Raw genomic sequence first — 25,793 nt, forward strand, 5'->3', positions numbered from 1 at the left:
AAAAAGCACATATTTTTTAAATCCTTGGTGTGTGGAGGTTCAAGTCATTTATAAGTAATTTAATGATTATTCTTATAAAATCCAGTAGCCATGGTAACATACTGAAAAAAATATTACTGAGTTTTAGTACAAATCAGGGGTGCCTTTCCAAAACTAACAGCTAAATACAATGTTTTAAAAAATATCAGGCACTTAGACACTACCACAGGATGAAAGCATGCATGGAGTAGGTGGAAAAAAGGTAAAAATAATAAGGCCCTTTTCGATTCATTCTCTCAAAATTTTAGTCCCAAAAGTTAGTGCGAAATAAGGTATTTTGAAAGTCAGCCATTTGACGCTGAGGAGAGAACCGAATACGGCAGAGGACTGGAACGTTCCGGATACCATTTTTCATTTAAATTACACCTGTTTACCATAACATATATTACATCTGTCTATGTATAAATGCTTATCTACATTTAAACAATATATCCACCAAATTTCAACTTTCAATTTTAAGTTTTACAAAATTTGACCAGGGTAACTTGATGTGCGAAACAGTGTGCCTTAATGTAACTGTATAGTGCACAAATAATCATATAATTGTCTATTGATCTATCGTTTTAAGTGAAATACTCAAAAGAAGAAGTAGAAACATACTGTAATTAAGTTGTTCATAATGCACATAGGAAGATTTAAAGGTCTAAATGATATTTGCATCCAACAAATTGTACTATTAAATGACAATGTATTCTTTTCTACACAAATCAAAACAAACATACTGTGTATCTGGAATGTCTGATCCTTGGTAGGCTAGTGATTACTGCTTCCCATGCAAACAATTCTTGCATGATGTTCACTCTAGCTTCCTCAATTGGTGGGTTCACATAGATCACTTGGTTTGTGATTCTCAGTTCATGGATCAAGGGCTAAAAAAGACGAAGCATGAAATTAAAACACAAATTGGCACATTTTACTAAAATAGGACAATAACAAAAACAAGTTAAAATTTCATGCAACTTCAGTAGATATTATCAATCAATACATTCTATTAGGATTTAATGGATGATGCCTAGTGAACAAATTAATTGTTTTTTTACAAAAAGTACCTTGATTTGAGGTTCCCCTCCAGGTTTGTGAGCCTGCTGTGGAGCATCAGTATCCATTGATTGGTCAGTAGTATCATCTTTGCCATTAGCTTTTTTCTTGAGACACTCAGTCCAGGCTTTTAGACCTGCTTCTAATCTCATGGCCAGAGCTTCCTCCACCTGAATAAGATGTTGTAAAATAAGATCATCTCAAAATATCTTTATCATTTGAAATACTATATATTCTTTCACAATATTAATGCATGTATGTATATCCCTTAATATGTTTTGTTCCAGGGATAAAAGAAACTAAAACAGAACTTGTCCATATATCTTACATTCTATAACAGGAAAGGTACAGAATGAGCCACCATAACACATGATAAAAATAAACTTTTCTAATTTTATTCAATACCCTTATTGAAAGAGAGACACAGTTATATAGTCATCTATCCATTCATTTGTCTAATTATCACAACATTTCTAGATGATATTTAGAAATTCTTAAATACAATTTTAAGACTGCACAACCAATTCTTCTCACAATTAAAAGGGAAAGCTGTGAACTATATAATACAGGTCAAGTTACATAATTGAGTATTTCACAAATTTCTGTTCCTCTGTTTAATACTTTTTCCACTTAAGAATACTGGAATGTTTGGAGATCTAGTTTTCAATCATTTTGAGGCCAGCATTTGTTTGAAAACAATACATTACTAACCCTTTGATCTAGTTTAGCCACCCACTGTTGAAGGTTGGAGTAGGCGTGGAGACTGAGATTATCTACAGCTTTCTGTATACGGTTCAGGATCTCAGTAAAGGTAGCATTACTGTAGGCACAGGTTGTTAGGGCTTTGACCTCTAGCTCTATCTCTGATTCCATCTCAACCAAATCATCAACCTAGGAATAACAAGACAATCAAGTATTGAGATACATGATTAAATCATCCATTCATTACTTAAGTGTGTATTTGTAAGAATCAGGCAAAATGGGAAAAATTAGAAACATCCACGTGAGTAGAAGAAAAAAACAGCTACTCTTCCAATCAAATGAGATTTTAAATCTAAGACTGACTTAAGGTTCTTACCTTCTCCTGTACATTGAAGTTTGTATCTGCAAGTCTCTGCACATAGGGGTCTAGTTTGTACGACTCCCATACCAATGAACAACCCTGAAAGAAAAAGTATAGGTGTAATTCTTTTTTACTCCTTTCACTATCTTGTGTTCTATGGCAAAATATTGTATTCAGTCTTGGTTACTTATCTACATATTGATTTAAATATCTGGCATTTTGTTGAAGGTTTCATGCAGACAACAATTATGACTTTGTCAACCAAATAATAAAGCATACCATTGAATATCCCGTACATATGCAATAAAATTTTCAATAGGAATTTTTTGTCACAATATTACCTTTTACATATCTTAATGATAGAATTCAATATTTTTCTAGTGTTGTGATAGCCATAATGTTTACCTCTCCAATAAGATTCTGCACTTCCTTTCTCAGTCCAGCAACAAGCAATATAATTGTAGGTCTGTCTTCAATCTTATAGATAAAATATTTCAGCATTTATTTTAAAACAAATCAATAATACAATTCATAAATAACTTTCTTTCATCATAATGCAAAGTACCTCAATGTTTTGACCATTAAAAAAAATATGAATATAAAATTAATGTAATAATGCAGCGAACTTGACATGAACTAGAGTTTTGAGCCTTATACAGCTTTATCAGTTACTGTAACCATAGTTATTTCATATCAAAACAGTGTTTTGCTATTGTACCTTTTCAAGAGTCCTCTCATATGTTTTGACACTTTCGATCAGCGAAATGGCAAATGGGTACAGCTGGTTAGCCTGGTGTGCTTTGTTTACAATGGCTAATGGAACTCTGAACCCCAACCATCTTAGATTTCTGACCTGTAATATACACAGTGTATTAAATTTACTATTAGATTCAAGATTAATCCTGTACTTACAATGGGATTAAAATTTCCTTCTGATAATAAATATTATATGTAATACAACCTTTCTGTGTTGAACTTTTATGCATGCTTCTGGAAAAAAACTATGAAGCACAAAACTTATACTGTAAATTAAATTGCATGCATTAAACATTGTGATTTTGTCATTTTAGACATAAAAGCTAATCAAAACTTTTGCAATTCTGAGAAAAAAATCCTGCGTCCACAATATCAAAAGTTTCTAACTGCAGGATTATATTATTGTGGTTTGTCAGCTGCATTTTTCACAATAATAAAAACATCACAATAATTTCTGAATAAACAGTAATAGTTCCTACCATACAAGAATTCATTACTTGAAAAAAGTTTTACCTCTTTTGATAAGGTGATAACTTCAGGTTGGAAATTGACAAAAAGTCTAAGAACATTTCCTTTCTTCATGATTTTATGTTTCACACTCTGTATGCTGAATATTCTTCCAGTAACAACTAACTGTCTTCCTTGAACCTGAAAAAAGAGAGAATAATGAAACCAATGATCACATTTTGTAGCTTAGTATAAGCCTAGTTAACATTTGACCCCTAAGATAGTTAGGGAGTGTTTGTCATTCAGGTTGTCTTGAGTTCTTTCCTTGTTCGGTTCACCAATCAAACTTAAGCCCTTTGTATCCCCTTCTCATGTTGCACTAACTTTTTATTTTGTAATAAATGATACATAATTGTTGATGCACTGATACTTTTATTTTGTTTGGCATACATTTTTTTGTAGATAAAATAAAATGCATATTCTATTTTCATTTTTTAAATTTTAGTAAATTAATTTCATTTTACACAAATAGTATTTTCATACTTTTCTAGACCAGTCTTCAAACAACTCTTGTGTATTGAGTTTCATCCTAAAGCTGTCACCATCAGCCTTCAGTTTTTGTCCTTCCACATGGTTCTCCCAACCTTTACCTAGAACATCTTCTACTCTCCTCAGATAAGCATTCAATTGGTATTCAATCTGAAGAAATAATACAAATTTTTCTCTTAAATGTATACATTTCATCTTCACATTAAGACAAAAAACTAAAAATACAACTTACGATTCATCGGTTTTTTTTTTTTTTTCAAAATTCTTTCCTTTGCCACGTCAGATAAGAATCACGCTCACAACATGCAAAAAAATTAAAAGTCTAATATTGAGATTTCGCTGTTATCAAGGTCAAACTATCACTGGTATCTTTTTGTTTACATTAATTGTTCCTAAATAATAATTAAAAACTACACTTAAAAATTGTCCAACTGAAACTTCATGATTAAGGAGTCTTTATGCAATAACTAACCAAGTTTTTGAGTGAATCCAATAGATAAACAGATGGTCAAAACAGATCACTTGTAGATTTCTTCTTTCACCTCACTTACCTGTCTAGACCAGACTATCCTCCCAGACACCTGGGGTAGATCTCTAACCTTGCTCATCTTGTAGGATTTACTCTGGGCATATTGGACCTACGAAAGGAGAAAAACACTTATGTATTAGAGCTGCTGATAAAATAACTATCAAAAGTGTTCTAGTCTACAATCTGTATATCATCAACTTTACTAATAAAATATATGACTCTATATGCTAAATGTAAATGAATAGCACAAAGGCTTTCTGAAATATTTCCTATAAATCCCTATAAAATTATTGTATAAAGTACCTTAAACTTTTCATGGAGTGACTCTATGTCTACTTTCACTCTCTGAATCAGCTGTGTCTGATATTCTCTAATAGCTCCTCTAATGTGTGGTCTGACAAACAATGCATTGAATCTAGAGAAGATTCTAAACATCTCATTGGCATTCTTAGCAGTACCAAGCTGGTCCCTTAACCTAGCTGTAATTCTGGTCTCAACACGGTCAATCCTTTCATCATATCTGTGAAACAAATAAAACAATAGATGAGGATCCTCTCACAATGCAACATTAATCTAGGTTAAGGCAATTCCAGAATTTAATTAATTTACTTAAATAAGTAGTTTCAGTGCTTGTAAACACTAAATACACCATTACCAGTATACATGCTAAAAAGTTTTTTTTTCCATTTTTAATGCATCCTTTATCAACAAGTCAAGAAACCTCAAGAACTGGATTTAAGGATGCAATATTAGAAAAGAAAATGTCTATCATAACTGTTAATTAAATCAACTAAAACATACAATTATTAGACTCAAAATACCTCTTAATGGCAGCTTCCCAAAATTCTGACCCTTCCTTTGAAACATCAAGGCCATCTACTTCTTTCACATTTTCATATGCCAAGTTGACCTCCTAAAAATACCAAAAATATATTTTAAAGGATAAACTAATATCAGTGTTCTTTACCTTTAAAGTGAAAATAAAGAAATACATTCACGAAAAGTAATATATATTAACATGTATACAGCGAAAACAGGTCTAAACCAGATACTTTATTTTGAGGTCCCGTAATATTAGTTAAAATGTATTCTGTACCCGAGTCAACTAAACTTATTCGCCAGTCAAAAAGGGTTTATTTAAAATAGGTTTCACTGTATAACGATGATTCCAAAAATTATACTGACACACCTCAAGATTGGAGTAAATCAAAATTTAAAGTAGTCATATAATATGAATTCATTTTTTACCTCAATTGCATTAGCATCTGCTGCTTCGTCCACCATAGGTTCACCCATCTTTTGTTCTGGTTCCTCAGCGGCTGGAGTTGTTGCTCTTGCTGCTGCTTTTGTAGTGGTTGGACGTAACACTCTGACAATAACTTGTCGCAACTGTTCATGTTGACGCCGGAACCTATAAAAAAAATTAAGTATGTATCAAATACAAAAACTTGGTCAAGATGATATGACAATTAAATAAACCTTTACTTCAATCTGTTTTAAGGTGCATTTAATCTAATGTTTACAATAAAACTCAAAGTTATCCATTTAATGAGGACTTAAAAAACTAGAAACTTTGTTAAGTAAAAAAGAAAATCGTAAGACAAAAGTAGTCCCTCCTAACCTATTTTTCAGTACCTGCTACCATTTTTGGAAATGAACCAATAAAACAAAATACTGCCTCATAGATACAAAATAAAATGGTACAGACTTATTCCTTTTTAGAAGACAAGAAACGTGACCCCACATACAATTAATTCAGGAACAGCCCTAGATCAATATGATCATACTTTCTCATGTGGTCCAATCTAGCCTGGAGGCGTTTGTGAGCAGGGTTGACTCTCCACACCATTCTTAAATGTTCTTCTCTCTTTTTCTTTACTAAATCTCTCAAGAGACCTTGAAGTCTATCATACTCATCATCCCATGTACCAAACACATCAAAGCAAGCATTCATCACTTTCTCAAATTCATCATAAGCAATGTGCATCAGCCTTCTTGTCCCAAGCACCTAAAGTTGGAAAAGATATTGATATCACTACAAGTTTTTATATTCATATTAAAATACAGTCAGCAATAGACACATCTGATGAAATATTTCTTTGAAATTGGGACCCACACACTGGCAAGTTTGCTTCCAAGCAAATGTTACCTATATAAAATTCTTTTCAGATTAAGGGTAGGGGCTTGTTGTCTGAAATTTAGACAGCAAAGACTGAAGGTCGTAATCAGCTATTAAGTATAACAAGTCAGTTTCTTTCATTCTTAGCCAATAATTGTAAAAGCTTTATATCTTATACATGTATATCAAATATTTGACTTTAAAGGCTATCTTTTATGATAAACAATTCCTACCTTGAGAAGCTGACTACTGAGATCTCGAGATATTGCCTCAACCAACCGTAGGGCTCTCTGAATGGGGTACTTAGTGGGTCTGATTTTTCTCAGATGAAGGAATATAGCCTGAAGAGCAACTCTTATCTTGTCCAACTCAGAGGCTGCCAGTAGATCGTTCAATGGGAAGTCTTTCATCAACTGGTTGTAGTCATTTACAGTAGCCATGGCTGTTTTCAAACCTGTTCAAATACAAATACATGTAAACACACTTCAATATGATTTTACCTTTATACCAAGATAATTCTAAATTCTATATTCAAATAGTTTTGGTTAAAATCTTGTACAAATAAAAGCTAATTACTTTAAAGACATGCCTTTTTTAGTTTCAAGTTCCTGTCTATATCTACATATAGATAAACTTAATTTTAGAAGCTTAGATCAACATGTTTAATGAAACAACCATTTCAGTCTATGTAAGTTACAATTGTCAGTACCTGTGTCAGTATCAAAGCTGACAGTAGCATGGAATCTTTTGCCATGTTTCAGGATATCTAGTGTCAGTACTATTTCAGAGCTTTCTCTTTTTTCCTGAATACGTAACAAGGCTCTCTCAAGATTTAACCAAAATGTAATCTCCTGAAGGGCTGTTCCAGATGAAGGGTCTCTGTCTAACTTGGTCACCTACATAACAAAAATGGAAAGTAAATCAAACCATCATGTACCAGTATATAATTGTTTAAAGAGTTTTGATATCCCTGTACAATTCTAGGGCCTGGAATAATTATACAAGTAACTTAATTTGATCTGTAACAAGCTTAATGATTAGTTGGTTCTCTTGAACAAACCAGTTAATTTTGTATAACCTGATTTGGTACTATGACATCATTAACATCAATTGGTACACACTCCGCAATTCAAATAATCCAAAATGAAACGTTTTGATAACAAATCAATTCTTATTATTTGGTCTGTCACACATTAGAAATTGGGTCAGTTAACACTTTTATAAACCACCTCACAGTTTGTAAGTGTAAACTGCCCCAAACCCGGTTATTGTGTATAACTTGTTAAAAAATTAGAAACATTCCTTAAATAAAGGATTTTACAGGTTTTATGGAGGCATGAAAGTCAAAACTTGTACAAAAATATGGACACTACATCCAAGTTTGATGCAGTTCTCAGTTTATATCGTTATTAAAATATTGACACAGCAAATGCTTCTGTCCCTTGTATTTAAATAAAGCCTGAAAGGTAACTCACAACAATAGAAACATCTTCACTAGCCAAGGGTTCCTGTCCTGTCCCTCTTCCCTTTATCCGATAGATGTTGTACCGAGAAGATCCAAAATACTATCGCAATCTGCAAAGGGTGAAGGGATGAGGGACAGGACCAGAACACTTGGCTAGTGAAGATGCAATAGAAAGAACAATTCATCAAAGTTTAATGAAAATTTGTGAAATTGGTTTTTTTTGTGTCATTGTGTGATATGTGAACAACAAATGAATGGACAATAGTATACTAAATACACCCAAACAAGAATGTCGGGTGTATAAATATAATTCTCTGAACCCCATGAATTGCTACCTTTTTGTTGAAAACAAATATTGACAGACAAAACAAAACAATAGATAACTAAATAAACATGTCTAAATACCAAAGCTACTATTTAAAGCTATAATTCAATGTGTTACAATCACCTTCTGAATTTCTCTGATCCATCTATTTACTCCACTTTGTAGGGCATTCAAGAATTGGGCATCTTCTACTTTATCACCGAAGTCCTCAACTTTAGCCTTCCTATTTTCTTCCTGGCATTTCTTAAGAACTGCTAACACATTGGGATGAATTGGCAGTGTAATTTCTGGGATGTCAATATTTTGTTGTAGATGTAAAAGTCCCATTTCAAGTTCAGATATTTTCTTTTCTACAGTGGGAGCCATTTTGTCTCCATCCCTGTATTATAAATGGTCAAAGATAAGAATTACATGTAGGGTAAGTGAAATAGTACTACTATACTAAAAAAAACTTCTAAAGCATAAAAAAGATTTCATGAAAAAAAAATGTTTTGACACCTGCATAAGCAACAGATTCTAGAATATTCACACAAATATAAGAGGCCTGTCAACAACAGGTCATTTTACAAAATTGAATACACTACTAGCATCTTTTTTTTTTATTTTATGCACACGCTTGTTATTGATTTGAACCTAACGTAAAGAGGAAATTCAGTGATATCTGATTTAACAAAAAAGCTTTAAACAAATTAGTCAAATGCTTATACCTGAGGGTCCTTAGCCATACTGGCCTGATTAGTTTAAAGTTACTTTTTAAGTCAAAATCATTAAACAACTCAAAAATCTGAACAATATTGATAATGAAATTTAAATACATTGATCATTACCTTTCAGCTTTTCCAGTTTCTTTGATGTAAGATTTGAAGTAAGGAGCCACTGCATTACTAACATAAGCGTGTAGTGTTTCATAAGGGGATCCTTCACTAAGATTCATCACTCGAAGTTGCTGTGGAAACCCTTTGTCTGCTTCAAGGATTGTCCCCCTCTTTATCAAAATCATACTAAAATATTTCAAGAACAAATTCAAGTAATGAGTTTTCAACATGACTTTGTATATCCACATGCATAAAACATAAATTGGCACATGATTCTATTATCCCAACAAAAAAGTAGAGACTGACAAGATTAGAAGTAAACATACAGTAAAAAGAGAAATGTAATGGTAAAATCTGGACTTCAAAAGTAGATAATTTACACTTGGTAATATTACCTGGTAACTTTGGAACTTGAATAGAATACTTCAGAAGAGATATGATAAGATACCATTCCTTCAGAATCTCCTTCTCCGCTTTCAGCAACTTCTTCAGAGTCATCTGCAAACCAAAGATAAATTTAAACTTGCTTCAAAGAAGTACAGACTTACAATTTTACTACATAGCCAAATACTGAAAGTTGAAATGATTTAATTTCGTCATGTACATTTGTACACTTTGTTAAAGCTAACCATGTTTAGACTGCAGTTACATGTACGGATAGGTCTAGAATTTATTCTGTGAGATTATTGCAGGCATTGGGAGCAGGCATTTACTTGTAAAAACATAACCGAAAGATGCATTGGCACAGTAGATCTGTTTTGTTTGTTGGGGTTTAACGTCCGAGCAGCAATATTTCAGCTATATTCAGACGATGGCACAGTAGAAAAAAATGTCTTTATTGGACTTTTGACAGGTTAAATCCCCTTGATGGTGAGTCTAACTTGTTCAATGCCACATCTTTAACGGTTTAAATTTACTTTAATGTCAGACTTCGCTCAAATTAAAGTCTGGTGATTTTATCCTATTTTAGTTTCATGTGATATATCTTTACTCAGACAAATTAAAATGCATTCAGCATCCACTATAGCTATGAAAATAAAACTTTCACATTGATTTTTGATAAGTCACATATGGTGTAACTAAGTTATTGATATGTTATATTGATTATGCTAATATAAGTACATCACTCATGACCAGACAGTCTGAACTGGTTCAAAGTTCATCTTGTGACTTGTCTGTACCAAACACAAAAATTCGTAAAATTACCTTTATTAGATGATCTTTGAATAAGTAAAGCAGGTGTTTGCGGGTCGCCAATGAATTTCTTGATACACTCGGCATGAACCTTTTCGTGCAGACTGGTCTTCAATGTTGATGTTGCTGAATCACGATCCTCAAGAAGGGCGGGTACAACACGACATAAATACTCCAAAAAAGAAGTGTGGTCTGCGACCGCTTGCACGGGCACATCAGAGGGAGGTGTCCCCTCCTGCTCTGAGTTGTCAGCCATGTCGCAACTCCTTTCCTTAGCCTTTAGATTAACTATTCACTGTGTTCGTCTTACACTATGATGTTGATGTCGGCGATGAGCTCATCATCCGGGTTACATATTCGAAAACCTAAAACCTGGACCTCTTATAAGAATCGTGTACTCTCACGGGCAGAAAAAAATTAATATAATGATTACAATCATTAAAAAAATATTTATGCAAATAGAAAACAATCATGAATAGAGGCAAATAAAATTAAGGCTGCCGAAAATGAATATATAGATATTTCTCATAAAGTGACAAGAAAACATAACTTCAAGGTGTTGAAAATTAAGGTAATTTTGTCTTTTAAATAATAACAAAATAGATATGGTGAAATGATAAATGCACCGGCTTATAACCTAAATGCAAAATAAATCAGCCCAGTCGCTTGTAGGACATACTCTGACTGCGTTCTTCGGTCAGGTACTCCTAAGCTTAGGCTGGACTCAGTCACCTCCAACTACTAACATACATCTACTAACACAGCCCCGTAAGGGACGGTCCTCCGAGATCCGTAAGGATAGTAAAGACCGTAAAACCATAAATTGTCGCCATTTCTAATTCCACAGTTCTTAAAAGCATCGTCCGGTAACACATAATAGATGTTTGAAATATAAAAAAGATATCAGGCTTGAGTAACTGATTAAACAAGCCCCTATAAGCTCAAAACTATACACTAATAATATTCCTCATCATTTCACAATAATGGACCGGATGCAAGTTCCATGATTGTACATATTACATAATTTGGAATGTTTATATAAATATTGTAAATTTACAAGACCAAATGATTTAGATTTTGGATTTTTGTAAAAAACAGGTAGATGTCGATGGATTTAGAGGGGGTCCATTTCGTGTGTATATTGGATTTCTAATTTAGTGAGAGATAAGCTGACCAGTTCATATTGTGAAATTACGAGGCCAAATGAATAGTTAGATTTTGGATTTTTGTAAAAACATGCAAATTTTGTATTAGTAGCATAAGAATTGTTCCATAGTACAATTTATACATATTAGGAACAAATGTTATGTGGCATGATATGTAAAGTTGTTTCTTGATCGTGGCAGAAATATGTCAAAAAAATGCCCCCCCCCCCCGCCAAAAAAAATTAATGATAGTAATAATAATAATAATAAACCAAATTGATAGAATATATGGATTTTGGTAAACTTGAAGTGAAGGTCAAGGGGCGTAACAAGTGATAAATGGAAGTGTAAACACCAAGCGGTAAGGGGTTTGATGGCCGCTAAATGTCCCCAGTGTGTCCAGTAGGGGGTCCTTGGGGCAAACCTCCACCGGCTGAAAATGGATTCAAGCATTCGAAATTTCAGACTTGATGAAGCTTTTTAATTACCTGGTTTTAGCCTATTTGTAAATTTAAAATGAAAATAAAGATTCTTCAAAGCCAGGATACAAAAAAAAATAGAATATATTCGCGAATAATAATTGAACTTTATTTTTGTTGGGCTCTGTACCCGTACCTAGACATTATTATGCTTGCCATTCATTGAAGAACCACGAGTCGCATTGGACTCTTTTATTTAGTCTTGGCTGGGTACACACCAATTAAGCAACTTCTGAATGACGAATATATACTAATATCTGGCCTCTGCATGTCTTGTTCCGTTTTCACCTTTAGTTTATTTTTTTTTTATGTTACTTGAGTATATACATGTAGGGGCAACTCTTTCGCTGTACCTGTGTATAATGACGTTTTGGGTGGCAACTGTAGCCCAACCTGTGGTATGAGGGTTTCCTCGTCGTAATTCATTAAATACCAATGGGTGGTCTTGGGCTGACATTTCATCCTATAGTGAGGTTGTTGTGTCTTTGACATATACACCATACCTATTCTCGTAATATTTCCGACACTTTGTTAAAAACTACCATTTCTCACATTTAAAAACAAACATAGACACACACATTTTTTTTAAGAGAGCTCAACAAATCACGACGGAAACTCAAATGGATGCAATCTAATATCATTTATCTAATGTTATTATGAATGGAAATAGCATACCAAAGTGACCGTTACCAGAAAACATGGACGACTTAACTCCTTTTTAGGCAAAAACGACTTAAATTTTTGTTATTGTGAAAATTGCGTGCATATAAGCCTGTGCTTTTGAGCTGCCGTTGATGTTATGCCCTGTCTTCAAGTAGTTCTTTTGTTCTATCAATGTAGGGATTTGCTAGCAATCGAAATTATGTTTATATACACATTATAAAACGGACCACATCTTTCGCGTTTTCATATTTAAAAGAAGGGAACAAAGCGAGAGATAGAAAAAAAAATGGTTTCTGACTTTGTTTCTGTGGGACGGCAGCAGTTCCGTTCAAAATGGGGCAATTATATATTTTCTTTGAGGTACAAAAATGCACGCAGCAAATCAGACGAACGTGGTATTTATTTGTACGTGGCCTTCCCAGGGTAAAATATATTCTTTCAGTATCATTTCGTTTTGTTTTATTCTGTTTCTATTTCATCATTTCGATTCATTTCGTTTCGATTATTTTTGTTTTGGGTGTTTTGGTTTCGTTTCACAGTTTATTGGTACTTATAGAGTATGGGCACGGTTATGCGGTCACCTTTTTGTACCATAAACCGTTTCAGTACGCATGTGCAAATTTACAGCGCCATTTTTTGATTTCTGAAGAAACGTAAACATGCCACCAAAATTAAGAAAAAAGCCAACTAAAAAGAAGGAAAATACTAACAGTTCAGGTAAATTAAAAATCATTCATCAAAAGTTGGAAAAAATTGACAAAACTTGCAAAAAAAACCCTTTTATGCTTTTACTTCATTGCTTGACACCTGCAGCCTGTAGTGCAGGTGCCCTGTTAAAGACTATGCTATAATTTTCTCTGACCCACCAACCCTCCTCTTTTTCATTTGGATATAGATAAGTCAGGACGATGTGCAATATAAAAAGTTAGAATACCGCCCTTAAAATGCTTCTATTCTAACAACTTTCATCAAATTGACATTGTCAATGATTGTGCGTCACAGTACTCACACCTACCTACACGACAGCTAATGACTATAGGGGAGTTCGCCAATCTCATTAGTGATGTCATATTCACAAATTTGCATATCTTAAATGTCAAATTGGTTTGCAAATAAGCAATTGACAATTTCATGATTAGAATCCCAATTTTCCAAACTTTTTAACTTTGTTATTTTATATCCAATTTTGGTTCTGTAAAATGTTTCATGTCTTGTATGGGAATTTATAACTCTTTTTACTTGAAAAATAAATTTGGAATAATATTTATATGTAAACCTCTTTTTTCATATAAAATTATTTTAAGAATGTTTTGCTCATATAGTCAAATTATTGAATATTTATTATAAGAGTTTTATTGGCAGTTTAAGGAACCAAAAGAATTTTTAGTTATCTAAATAAATGAAAAAATGATTTAATCTTGATGCCCCATGTCACTCAATGGATTTTTGCCAACCAAAACCAAATCACAGGTAAGTGATGACATCACAAAGAACTCTCCTATTTTGACAATTCCACTCGCCCACGGTGGACAAATCAGGTTATCCTCACTTTTCGCCCACCCTAGCATAAGGCTGTGAAGTTTATATTCCTGATATGTAATTGCAACATGCAACTACAAAATGTATGTGTACTGACCAAATTACCCACTTTTGGTTTACACTCAGGGTTGATGTACAAAAATAAATGATAAATAACTTTTAATGTCTTTTTGATACAAAGTTTACAAGAAGTGCATTTTGTAAAGGAATATTCCTGAAAGAAATTATTACCAGCATTCAAACTTTATGAACCTTAAAGTTATGCTTGAGTGGTTAAGTAATTGATAATTACTTTTCGTGCCTGATTAGTGTAATTGGGGAATAAGGTGATAAGAGTTGTAATTCGGTTGGGGTAATTAAATTGTAGACCCATCGAAATTTTTTTAAGCACATCTGACATTCGGTCAGACACAAGGTGATGACTTGTCCTGACCGAACGACAATTTGTCTGACCGAAAAAACTCTGAACAATTTATCGACACGCTAACATTTTTGATGGGGGGTGGGAATCTCCAAGTACATTTTATTATCAAGCTGATTTTAAAACTACTGGGTATGGGCTCTTGAATTTGTTAATTTGTCACCATTATTCATTTTGGCTAGAGTGTATCTGATGAGTCTTCATAAACGAAACATGTGTACTTTGTTTTGAGTTCTTTGTATTATATATTGTTGATTTTTTAAATTTGAAATAAAGTATTGTTATTAAATTATAAAATCTATTCTCATTCTCTGGCATAAAACATAATCATTTCAAAATTCAACATTTCATCTTGATAGTCAAAACATTCACTGTCTTCATAATCATCATCATTGTCTTTGTCACAAAGGCTCTCCACAATGTTAAGTGTTGAGTTAACTTCAACTTGTACATTATCAATATCATTCTTTTAAATTTCACATGAAAATTTGTTTTATCAGATGTTCAATTATTAATCTTTATCAATTTCGATGTAAAAGAAATATACTTTATTATTTTTTTCATTATTATTTTGACAATATAATGACCGCATGTTTCACATGTAAACGAGTAGCGAGACAACGGAAGGGACGATATATCAAAGGATGAAATGATGTGTAGCGAATGAACCGGAAGTTACATATTATTGTTTACAATCAAATTGATTGACTATCTCGCTAGACTGTAGACTAATTCACGTAATTATTAAAACGTTCTAGTTTTATTATTCACAAAAACCACTTCAGTTTTGAGAAAATCTTCTTTAACGTAAGAAAAAAACATCGGACACCCGGGCCGACAAGCAGCGTGTATTTACCGGACCCGGGACAATTTTACCGGACAGGTCCGACGGTCCGGCAGGCTTCGATGGGTCTGAAATTGTTAATTTCGCCACTTACAGCTCTTAATGTTTTTTTTGTACTTTCAAAGGTTTCAGGTGACAAAATCATAAAAGATTATTTTCGTCATTCTGAAAAGTCTTTTTTCAATGACGAAAATGACAAGCGCTAGAAAAATCACTGTATCATCTTAAGAAGATGGGACTTCAATCTGTTGTAATCAAGGCTCTGAAAAAAATGTCCAAATGCTGGTCATTTGTTAATTGTGGACATTGTGAATATGTTGTCATCATTCAATTTCAGCCATTATCTGAGAATTTAATAAGTAAAATTCTTTTCAGAGAGCTAGGATTCTCAGTTTTTGGCTAATACCTTTGAAATGTGTTTTTAAATGATAAAATATAAAAAAAATGTAGATGGGCTCAATATGTATTAATTCACATCTAAGTGAATTTTCTTACATGTATTCGAAAATGGTGAACTTTCTCATTATTATATGACTAAGTTGTCTTACTTAGAGATTATTTTGATTGTATGGAAGTTATTAAACTGTTACTTGTATATTTTAATTTACTCTTAATATTGTGAAATAAACATTTCTCTCATCTACAGATCCACATCATAGCTCAGTGTGGGAAGTCAAATGTCAATACCTGTGGGGCCAAAAATATGTGTGTTTACTGTCACATGCTGAAAAAAATAGGGTCTGTAGGTCACTTTTTAAGCTAAATAGAGAGAAAAGAAGACACTGTAACGGTGCACATGCTAGTTTTCTTTTTAAATTGATGGCAGTGCTGGCACTGGCTGCAGCCATTCTTGTTTAATACGATAAATACCGGTGACGGGAAAGGTGGGAATTTCTGGAATTTCAGAAAATTGCCAATAAAAAAAGTTAGGGTCATGTCTATAAAATGAGGGTCAGTCGCATGACTGTAAACACACATTTTTTTTGTTTGCCAAGAATTATTTATTTTTCCACTTGCATTGAGTGCAAACAACTATTTTGATCTTAGATTCTCTGAAATATAAAGAAAGGTCACAAAATATTGAAAATACACACGTTTTGTATTATACAAAAGAGAATTTTTAGAGGTGAAATAGAGGTCATAATGGAAGTGTCAGGAGGAATAGTGTTAGATAATAATGAGGTTATAAGAATTATTTAAAACTATAATGAATGTCACATTGTGGAGGTATTTAAAACTCAATTGAAAGCCAACTTATCTTCAAAACCACTTTTACAAACACACATTTTGTATTATACAAAAGAGAATTTTTAGAATTTGAAAAAAATATATATATTAGCACAATATGAAGTTTATTTATAAATATATATTTCTCTGTAACCCTCATGAATATTATTTCATTGAAATTGTCAAGTTTTTGTTTTCAGTTCTATTAAATTAAATTTGTAGTTTTTTTACAGGTAGATTTATTTTGTATATTGATTTTTTTAACATGTACATGTAAGCCATTAAGCAAGAGCCTAGTTCTCTGCAAAGAATGAATTGTTTTATTCAACCTGACTTTTGTTTTCAGAATCCCCATCATCAAATGAAGACAAGGAAGGTAAAAGAACATTGGAAATCATCACCAAACTCTCACAGAAATATTTAGTATGTTATAAATTTATACAATATTATTAATTTAATAAAGGATGTAGCTGATAAAATGATATTGACCAAGTCCTAAATCGTTAACAGCTTTCTAGGGTTGTATGCTGCATGTAATTGTCTTCAATTAGAGTCATTAAGCAGTACGAAAATTAATAGAAAAAAAATGACTGAAATTTAAAAAGAAAAATATTGTGTAAAGTAATTTTTTATCTCCTACTAAAAGGACCTTATAATAATCTGTGTTCAATGATTTTGTTGCCTTTTTTAAAAGCACTTCCTCCTTTTCAAATGGGATAATTTATCACATTTTTTATTAGATTGGGGAAAAAATATCTAAAAAACTTCTTGATAGGTTAAATTGATTATTAATATGTAAGATTATTCTGATGATTAAATTTACTAAAACAATTATAGGTCCATTTTCCTTGTCTTTCTGTTCTTTTGATACAAAAGACTTTGCATGGCCTTGAAGAAATTAAAATGTTTCTCTTTTTCAGAACACCGGACAAAGATCGTCGAAGAAAGAAAAATCAAATAATACATCGGTATGTTTACTCAAAAACGAGAAAGGGATACCATAGGAAAGATTTAGGTTTTAAATGACTTGTTCAAGGTTCCTCTGTATTTTGTTAATTTGTGTTCATTACATAAAGATGCATTTTAACTTTCTTTTTTTCAAAGTTGATTGGAAATGTTGAAACTCTGAGACTATTACATTGCTTATCATGGAGTTAGAAATAGAAATGTGACAGGGAAGCAAAATGAAAATCTGTACTACATGTTTGTGTTCATCCTTGCTTTTATTTAGTGTCTCAAATTTATTCTTTTGAAAGAACTGTAACAAAATTAAAAGCTTGTAAATAATCCCATAACGTTGTGTGTTTTTCCTGTGATGCTTCTTTTTAGCTCACCTGGTCGTAGGCCATGTGAGCTATTACCATCACTTGGCGTCCGTCATCGTCGTCTGTCATTGTCGACAATTTTTTCAAACATCCTCTGAAACTACAGAATGGATTTGGATGAAACTTAAGATGGTTATTCCTTAGAGTCTCCTGCACAAAATAACCATTTGGATTTTTGGCCTGTTGAAAAACATGGCTGTTGTTACTAAAAATAGAACAGGGGTCAGACAGCAGATTTTTGCATATATCTCCAAAACAGTTAGGTTTAACCAAATTCTGATGGGGTAAAAGTATTCAGCATGATGAGATCTATCTGTGGTCAAAATTTTGTGAAAATCTGTTGGAAATTTTTTGCTGTTTTTGATGTTATTACTTTAAAAAATCTTCCTCTCAGAAACTACTCTACAGGATTCAATGAAAGTTGGCACTTTTGTTTTATAGGGTATCCTTAATAAAATGACTGTTTGGATTTTTGATCAGTTAAAAACATTCTCCAATGAAACAAATGGAGTCTAAATTGTCACCCAACTCCTTGAAAGGCAAAAATTTAACCAGGTGAGGGATTCAGGCTCCTAGGAGCCTCTTGTCTGGATTCATTTCAATTGCAAAGCCTTTGTTTTTATACCCCACTACACAAAGTGGCAAGGTATTTCTGGTATGTGATACCCTCTGAAAAGTTGTGTGTGTTTGTTGGTCCATCCTCTGATGGTTTCCAGATGATAACTTGAGAATTAATAAAAAAAATTTTAATAACTTTGTATAATTGTTTAGTACCATGAAATACAGATAAAAAAAAATAAATTTTCAGCTAATCTGAAATCTAGTTTTTTGAGTTTTGAACATTATGCTGTACCCCTTTTTCACTATTATGATGCGGAATATCACTTAATGTTCCATTAATGCATCTATTTGTATTATTTTATGTTTTTTTGGGTTTTTTTTCTTTAGGAAAATGGCTATGAAGGGGATGAAGAAAATACAACTGGTTCCAGTGCTTCTTCTTCTATAGGAAGCCCCTATGACTTTGAAGATGATCCAATGTCTGAGGATACTGCAGCAACCTTTTCAACTTTAACAGGGAAAAACACTAAAAAAACAAAAAAGAAATATAATAAAAATAAACCCCAACAAACTGATAAAACCATCCAAAAATGCAAACCTGATTCTAGTAATCCTATTGTCTTGCCTTCAGTTGTTGAAACAAAGCCTTCACAAAGGAAGAGTATTAGGAAGTCACCTACAGCTGAAAATAAAGATATAAAGAACAAGCATGATAAAAGTGTTAAATTTCAAAATATTTCTGATATTGAAGAGAAGCTGAAATTTCCTAAAACTCCTGTCCCAAAAGATACTGCAGTAGCTTTGGAAAAATTGGACTTACAAATGGTTGAAGAGTCGCAAAGACAACTCAGGAAACGTAAATCTCAGACTGAAACACAAGTCACTCAAAATCCAAAAGTTACCAAGAAAGAATTGAAGGACAAATCTAAGTTGGAGAAAAAAGTGAACAATACTTCAATTCATGGTAAAATAGTACCAGAAATGGTTCAGGATATGTCAACACCTAATGAAATACTACGTACCAAAGCTTTAAGAAAAAGTGGCAATAACTCATGTTTTGGTTTTGAGGCAGTAAAAAGGACATCACTGCCAGTGTCTCCTGTTTGTAAATTACCCATAACTCCATTATCTGACTATGCTTCTATGGATACTTTCTCTCATGATGTGACAATGGAAGACAGTTCGCAGAAATCTAAATCAACCTCTCCATCATTATTCTCAATGGATGAAGATGGTAAGTTTGAAATATATTAGTTTCTTGCTAATTTTAGGCCCAGAACTTAATTACTTGTTGATGCAATTGAACATGGTTTTGTATGAATTAATCATTCTTATCTATACATATGGCTATCTCATGTTTTAGTACAATTAAGGAACCAGAATGTTTCACAAAATGCAACTAGTAAAAAGCTGATGCTATCAAAACATTTCATTTGCCAACAACAAAATGTAAATACTTTTTCTTCTAAATATATTGTAAAGATATTTGAGTGGGATCAAAATAGGGGTTCTTTAAAGTAAACATGTTTTAGGTGAGAAAATGATAACATGAATTACCTACATGTATTTGTGAAATAGAGGTCATAATGTAAGTGTCAGGAGGAATAGTGTTAGATAATAATGAGGTTATAAGAATTGTTTAAAACTATAATGAATGTCACATTGTGGTGGTATTTAAAACTCAATTGAAAGCCAACTTATCTTCAAAACCACTTTTACATGCATACAGTATATGCTTAATGGACCCTTTTGTGATAAAATCGATGAGCATGCGAGATATATATATATATATATATATTCTTCTGCAGGATAGGGCCTCCGTAGAACAAAAGAATTTTCATCACAGAAGTGTATATTGGAGTATGCGTATGCTCTACGTACATGTATGCTCATCAACTATCCTACAGTTAGCATGACATGGTCTATAAAACCTCGGACAAAGTAATCCTCTCTTGTCTTCCACATTTATTATGTAATGAGAGAGCATAATTTGAAACGCAAAATATTACCTCCACCACCAAGGATCGAACCTTGGACCGCTTGATGACAAGCCAGTAACAAACCAATTTGGCTCAAGAGTTAATCCTTCAGCTTAGTCAATCATCTGACTTTAAATCCCACTACCTACAACAACACAGGTAGCCCGTCCTGCCACAATTGTAATCGAACAATACATGCAAAAGCTGTTTAAAGTTGGTCTATTTTTTCAGATGATCTCCAAGTGAATAAGAGTTTACAAAGGTCATACAAACCAAGAAAGAAACAAATGTCAAAAAAGCAGCAGGTAAATGATTTATATTTATGTGGCAAGTTTGGCAATCTCAAATAAATGGCAGATCTGTTTTGTAGTTATCCAATTTAAGAATCAACATATTAAGGCCCTATCTAGCCATCGACAAGAAGGTTTGGTAAATTGTTTGAAAAATAACAATATTAAAAATATTAACATTTTTGTGTATGTAATCCAATTACAAAAACTTCTCCCTATCAAAGACAATTGGGAGAAAAGAATACAAACAAGAAAATATTTGCTCATTTCTCCTTCAAGATTTGGCCCTGAACATATTTTCCCAATTAAAAGAGGATGCGGTAATTTTGAATAAAGTCAACAATATCACTGTATTAGTAATGCACATGTAAATAGGTGTATATAGAAAGTATATGTAGAATACAAACAACTACTCTTTTTGTTGTAGTTTGTAATTCAACACATTTTTTCTGATATTGTGTTATGTCATTATCTTTGCCAGAATTGTAAATCAAAGAATATATAAAGCTCATCCAGTGAAACAGCTTACTAAATAGAAATTTTTGTCACTGAGAAGAAGGAGACTAAAGAGTTCAAACTATAATAAAAAGGATGTTTTTGTTTGTTTTTTTCATTTGAGGTGGTAACTGTGCAGTGTATAGAACTGTCAATTTCATTCTATACTACTGGTAATCATTTACAGTGACTTTCCTACAACCATGACACTCTTTTTTTACCAATTTGCTGAACAATACAAAGGATTGACAAAGCTATTGGGACATTTAAACTGACCAGTTGGTATTGAAAGAGTTGATGAATAGGTATCCACTCATCCATGAAAATTTACCTGGTCAGGTGTAAGGCTTTTAATACTGGCTATGTTACACATCATATGGAATTTTCTCAGCTTGTGAATATTACAATGTGTTTTGAGGGATTTTTTTTTTGCATTTGTTTATGTTCTTGAGACCTTTAACTTGAAAAAAGGCAGCTGATGATGTTGATTGTGACACTTCTTGATAAAATGATTTTGATTATAATACCATTCATGGGGCAAAGTTAAAATACAACACCACCCAAAGAGAGATAACTCCAATTAAATTGTATTGGCTTTTATCTTCTTTGAAATTACTACGCGGCCAAGCGCAAAAAAAATAGTTTGGCGTCTCGATTTACCCAGTTCGACAATATTTAGCTGAAAAATAACATTTAAAATGTTTGAAATATCATTCATTTGGGATATCGGTGAAATATTTAAAGTTTAAAAGAGAATCACACATTAATTTGAAGAAAGCATTTCCGTCCGTAAAGTTATCTGCCGGAAGCCCTTTTGTCATTCTTACACTTACAATACTCGAAGCCACTGATGTGACTTCCGAGTAAAAATGCACTAAATCCCAAACTATTATATATGAATGAAAATCATTGCATTTTAATAATCCACAAAAGTTTCAAGGAAAACAGCATTTAAATCCAAAGCTATAGATTCAGTGAACTGCACTTAATCCAAAAAAGTTTCAATGTAAATAACACTTATTCCAGATCTTAAATTTCATTGAAAATCATTGCACTTACAATCCCAAATTATAATTTCTATCAAACTCAATGCTCTAAATCTTAAACTATAACACAAATGAAAATTATTATTAACATGATACTTAATCCCAAACTATGAAAACCAGTGCAGTTAATACGGAACATCATAATTCTAATGGAAATCCTTCACATTTAGTAAAGCACTTAATGCACTTTTAAGCTTACACATACTCAAAATTGAATAAAATAAACTCATAGCACTATTTCAAAAATTGTAATTCACGTGAACCTCAAACTGTTTGCATTTTGTATAACACTTGTTCCTTATCTATAGTATGAATCACATACTTTCCTCTAAAAGGACACCTAGGTAGGCCTATTCCAGTTTTATGAAGGAGGGAATAAATATTAAGGTCTCATTTTTATAATAATATATAAGACTTCTGTGCAATGTAGTTAAGATAAAATAAATACTTTTATATACTATTCTAAATCATGGTTTTCAACCTTGTCAACAAAATACAAAACAAAACAAATATTATTAAATTTAAACTCCCCCAACGATGAAAAATAGAATAGCCCAGGTAGCTGCTTCAGATTTAAAAAACTAGGAGCTGGCTGTGAAAAGATTCATAAGTGAGAATTCGTCAACTCTTTCAATAGCAATTGGTCAGTTTAAATGTCCCAATGGCTTTGTCAATCCTTTGTATTGTTCAGCAGATTGTAACAAAAGAGTGTCATGGTTGTAGGGAAGTCACTGTAACAAAGCTAAAATGACTTTAATAATGGTACAATTTTTTGTTGTTTTCCAGGCAGTAAAGTCACAGGAGTGGGCACAACAAATAGAGAAAATGACAGTTGAATTTCAAGCTATTGAAAGCTTTGAATTAAGCATTGAACAGGACTGATGTGAAAAAAAGTATTTTGATTTTTTTATATGTACAATATCATGCAAGAAAGCTGCGAGTGACAATTTTAGTGGGTTTTATGTTTTAAAGATAATTTTTATTAAACCTGGTTTTAAACTAATTTCTCAATATCAAGATGTTAGTCTGTAGTCAGTGCATTTAACTTAAGCGATTAGCATTTGTGCATTTTAGCATCACATAACAAAGACTTGCTGTATACGTACATATATTTGTGAATAAAAATGTTAGTTAATTAGTATTTTGAATTGGTGGATTTCGGTATAGCCTTTAAGTTTTTTACTTGACATTCAGTAGTCATGTGTCCGTTAGTCCGTTCATCCATCCCCAGATCTAATATGCAACTCCTCTGTTACCAGTCAATGTAATTTAATGAAACTTTCACAAATTCTTTATTACATGATACTATTGTGCACCTCCTTTTTTGTTTTTCCATCTGAACGACTTTTGGAATTTCCAGATGCAAAACATTGACTTTGTCATTTGTCATCCAAGGAAGGCCATCTTTTAATCCACAACTCATCTGAATAAATTTGATGTAACTTTCACAAATTCTTTATCAATGCCATTGTGCACCTATTTTGTTTTTCCAACTGAATGCCTAAATCACTTATGGGGTTTCTAATGCATGTATGTTGTCTGGTGGTGGGGGGGAGTGGGGGTATCACAAAGTGTGCTTCGCTCATGCTTTTTCTAGTTTCATAGGGAATTTGAACAACAACAATTGGTACCCTGTAAACATTAATTCTTACACAGTACTTGATGGTACATTGTATCTAATGAGCGTAACTGTGAAAGGGACAATTGCTTACGGTTAAACTTTCCCTGTTTAGCCAATACTATAACCAACTTTATTGAAATATGTAAATTGGTGTTGTGTATATCTTATTTGTACTGTACATGTATGTTTTGTGTAATAAAAAACAATTATGTGCAATTTCAAAAAACTTGAGTCAGATTTAATGTAAATCCCACTCATGGAAAATGGCGGTACAATAGAAAGTTTCTCATGATTTCTGCCATGATGTAAACAACCTCTTCATTCTATTAATTTAGATTTAGCAAATTTTCTCGGTGTGTATACATTGTATCTTATTTCTCCATGAATACATTATGTATTGTGTGTTGCTCTTGTTTTTTTATAGGTTTTAACGGGGGAAATTAAGAATTATTTACAGAAGGATTTGTAGACACAAATCGAATTATATCAAATCTCACATCTTTTTTTAATTGGTAGGAAGCAAGGGTTAGTATGACAATACTTGATTTATAACATTATTTAGGAGCCAAGGATGGCTACTGAAAAAGCTGTTAGAACATGTACCATAGGTGAATTGAGAGTAGTTTAATAATAGTTCTATCATGTGTTTTATTAAAGGTTATAACACATTTTTTTCTGCAGAGGTACTGCTGGTATTAGATGTAATTTGGTTTGACTTTGATGTACATGTATATGGTGGATAATGAATTAAATTCTTTATATTTTGTTACGTTGTTTTTTCTTTAATAACCAGTTTTTCCAGGTGTTATTAAACAGTATCCTGATCAGAGGGTCAAAATAAGCACTCTTCTGCTGGCCTGTAGCAAGTAAATTCCATGAGCTTGTCTGGTGGCACCTAATTATGGATGTTTTTTGTCTGTTCAACATATCATAAGAGCAAGTAATCTTCACTTAGGGCCAGGTTAGTTATGACAATCCTTGTCTTCTTGACCAGTTGGACAAATTTTGCCGATGATTGCAAAGTGTGAATTATTTTGCTTTACTTAAAAAATTGCTTTCTTCGTGTTGTTTATCCAATTTAAATTACACCTTAAGTAGTACTCCAGCTAAGAATCATGAAAAATGTGATTCATGGTTAGAAAGCTTAGATATTTTTATTTTTGATATGTTGTTTAAAATGTCATAGTAAACTGAAAGTAACATGTAGCTGTTCCTGTAACCTTTGTTCATAGGAGATAAAATTTATATAGAATGCATTGTAGAAATCAAAATTAAGGGCGATAACTCTGTAAATGACACTAAAGTACAATAGAAACTGTTGGATTTTCAATGTGGGTTATCTCCTAAGAGCAGACAGATTAGAGTGAATAATTACATATTTCATCATATAGACCTATAAAACAACTTAATAACAAAAATAGAAATATATAGCCTTTTTGAGGTGTATCACATTTAACAGAATTTGCAGGATTCTTACGAAGACTGCTACTTAATATAGCTGAACATTGATTTACTGTTGATGAGCTGCATATTTTTATTCCCTACATCTCTGGTGTTGTGCATCAACAAATAAATGCTTTGCAGGGTGCAGCTTAATATGACCACAGTCGGGACATGTATGGACACACTTTTCAAACTTGATAGTTTTGAATTTTGATTATGATTACATATTTGACCCAGGTTAAAAATTTTACCAGAATTGAAGCAGTCACTTTTTGGCCTCTTATTTCTATTATGGTTGAAGTAAAAGCTTCCAAAATCAATCCAAACCTTCCTTTGCGTGTTTAGCAAGTTCAAAGCGATTCATTCCCTTTTATTC

General features: G+C 32.6%; 2 protein-coding genes across 8 annotated transcripts in view; one reads left to right on the top strand and one right to left on the bottom strand.

The window, feature by feature from the left end:
• LOC148625626 (cytoplasmic dynein 1 heavy chain 1-like) overlaps window positions 1–10,695 on the bottom strand; it is a 53,766-nt gene extending 43,071 nt beyond the window's left edge. For 6 of the 7 annotated variants that reach the window (XM_088569244.1, XM_088569242.1, XM_088569241.1 and 3 more), the window contains exons 1-19: window positions 10,352–10,694; window positions 9,541–9,643; window positions 9,158–9,331; window positions 8,454–8,709; window positions 7,250–7,436; window positions 6,774–6,994; window positions 6,209–6,429; window positions 5,670–5,832; window positions 5,243–5,334; window positions 4,725–4,941; window positions 4,444–4,530; window positions 3,887–4,042; window positions 3,410–3,544; window positions 2,859–2,993; window positions 2,546–2,617; window positions 2,156–2,239; window positions 1,789–1,968; window positions 1,089–1,247; window positions 762–908 (exon numbers count right to left, since the gene is read on the bottom strand). In XM_088569244.1, coding sequence (XP_088425370.1) covers window positions 762–908; window positions 1,089–1,247; window positions 1,789–1,968; window positions 2,156–2,239; window positions 2,546–2,617; window positions 2,859–2,993; window positions 3,410–3,544; window positions 3,887–4,042; window positions 4,444–4,530; window positions 4,725–4,941; window positions 5,243–5,334; window positions 5,670–5,832; window positions 6,209–6,429; window positions 6,774–6,994; window positions 7,250–7,436; window positions 8,454–8,709; window positions 9,158–9,331; window positions 9,541–9,643; window positions 10,352–10,595 — 3,033 coding nt within the window. In that variant the 5' untranslated portion in view covers window positions 10,596–10,694. Of the gene's footprint in view, window positions 1–761; window positions 909–1,088; window positions 1,248–1,788; window positions 1,969–2,155; window positions 2,240–2,545; window positions 2,618–2,858; window positions 2,994–3,409; window positions 3,545–3,886; window positions 4,043–4,443; window positions 4,531–4,724; window positions 4,942–5,242; window positions 5,335–5,669; window positions 5,833–6,208; window positions 6,430–6,773; window positions 6,995–7,249; window positions 7,437–8,453; window positions 8,710–9,157; window positions 9,332–9,540; window positions 9,644–10,351 lie in introns of all 7 variants that reach the window. The other variant, XM_088569245.1, reaches the window with a different exon arrangement.
• A 2,512-nt stretch (window positions 10,696–13,207) lies between these two features.
• On the top strand, window positions 13,208–24,743 carry LOC148625627 (uncharacterized). Its single transcript, XM_088569259.1, has 6 exons — window positions 13,208–13,343; window positions 17,004–17,080; window positions 17,578–17,625; window positions 18,931–19,777; window positions 20,754–20,827; window positions 23,140–24,743. The coding sequence occupies exons 1-6, from the start codon at window positions 13,286–13,288 to the stop codon at window positions 23,233–23,235; spliced, it is 1,200 nt and encodes a 399-aa protein (XP_088425385.1). The 5' UTR covers window positions 13,208–13,285; the 3' UTR covers window positions 23,236–24,743.
• Window positions 24,744–25,793: the final 1,050 nt, after the last annotated feature.

The sequence above is a fragment of the Perna viridis genome, chromosome 2 (genome assembly GCF_037379345.1).
Source record: "Perna viridis isolate PV_CMFRI_1.1 ecotype Kerala chromosome 2, ASM3737934v1, whole genome shotgun sequence".
Taxonomy (NCBI): domain Eukaryota; kingdom Metazoa; phylum Mollusca; class Bivalvia; order Mytilida; family Mytilidae; genus Perna; species Perna viridis.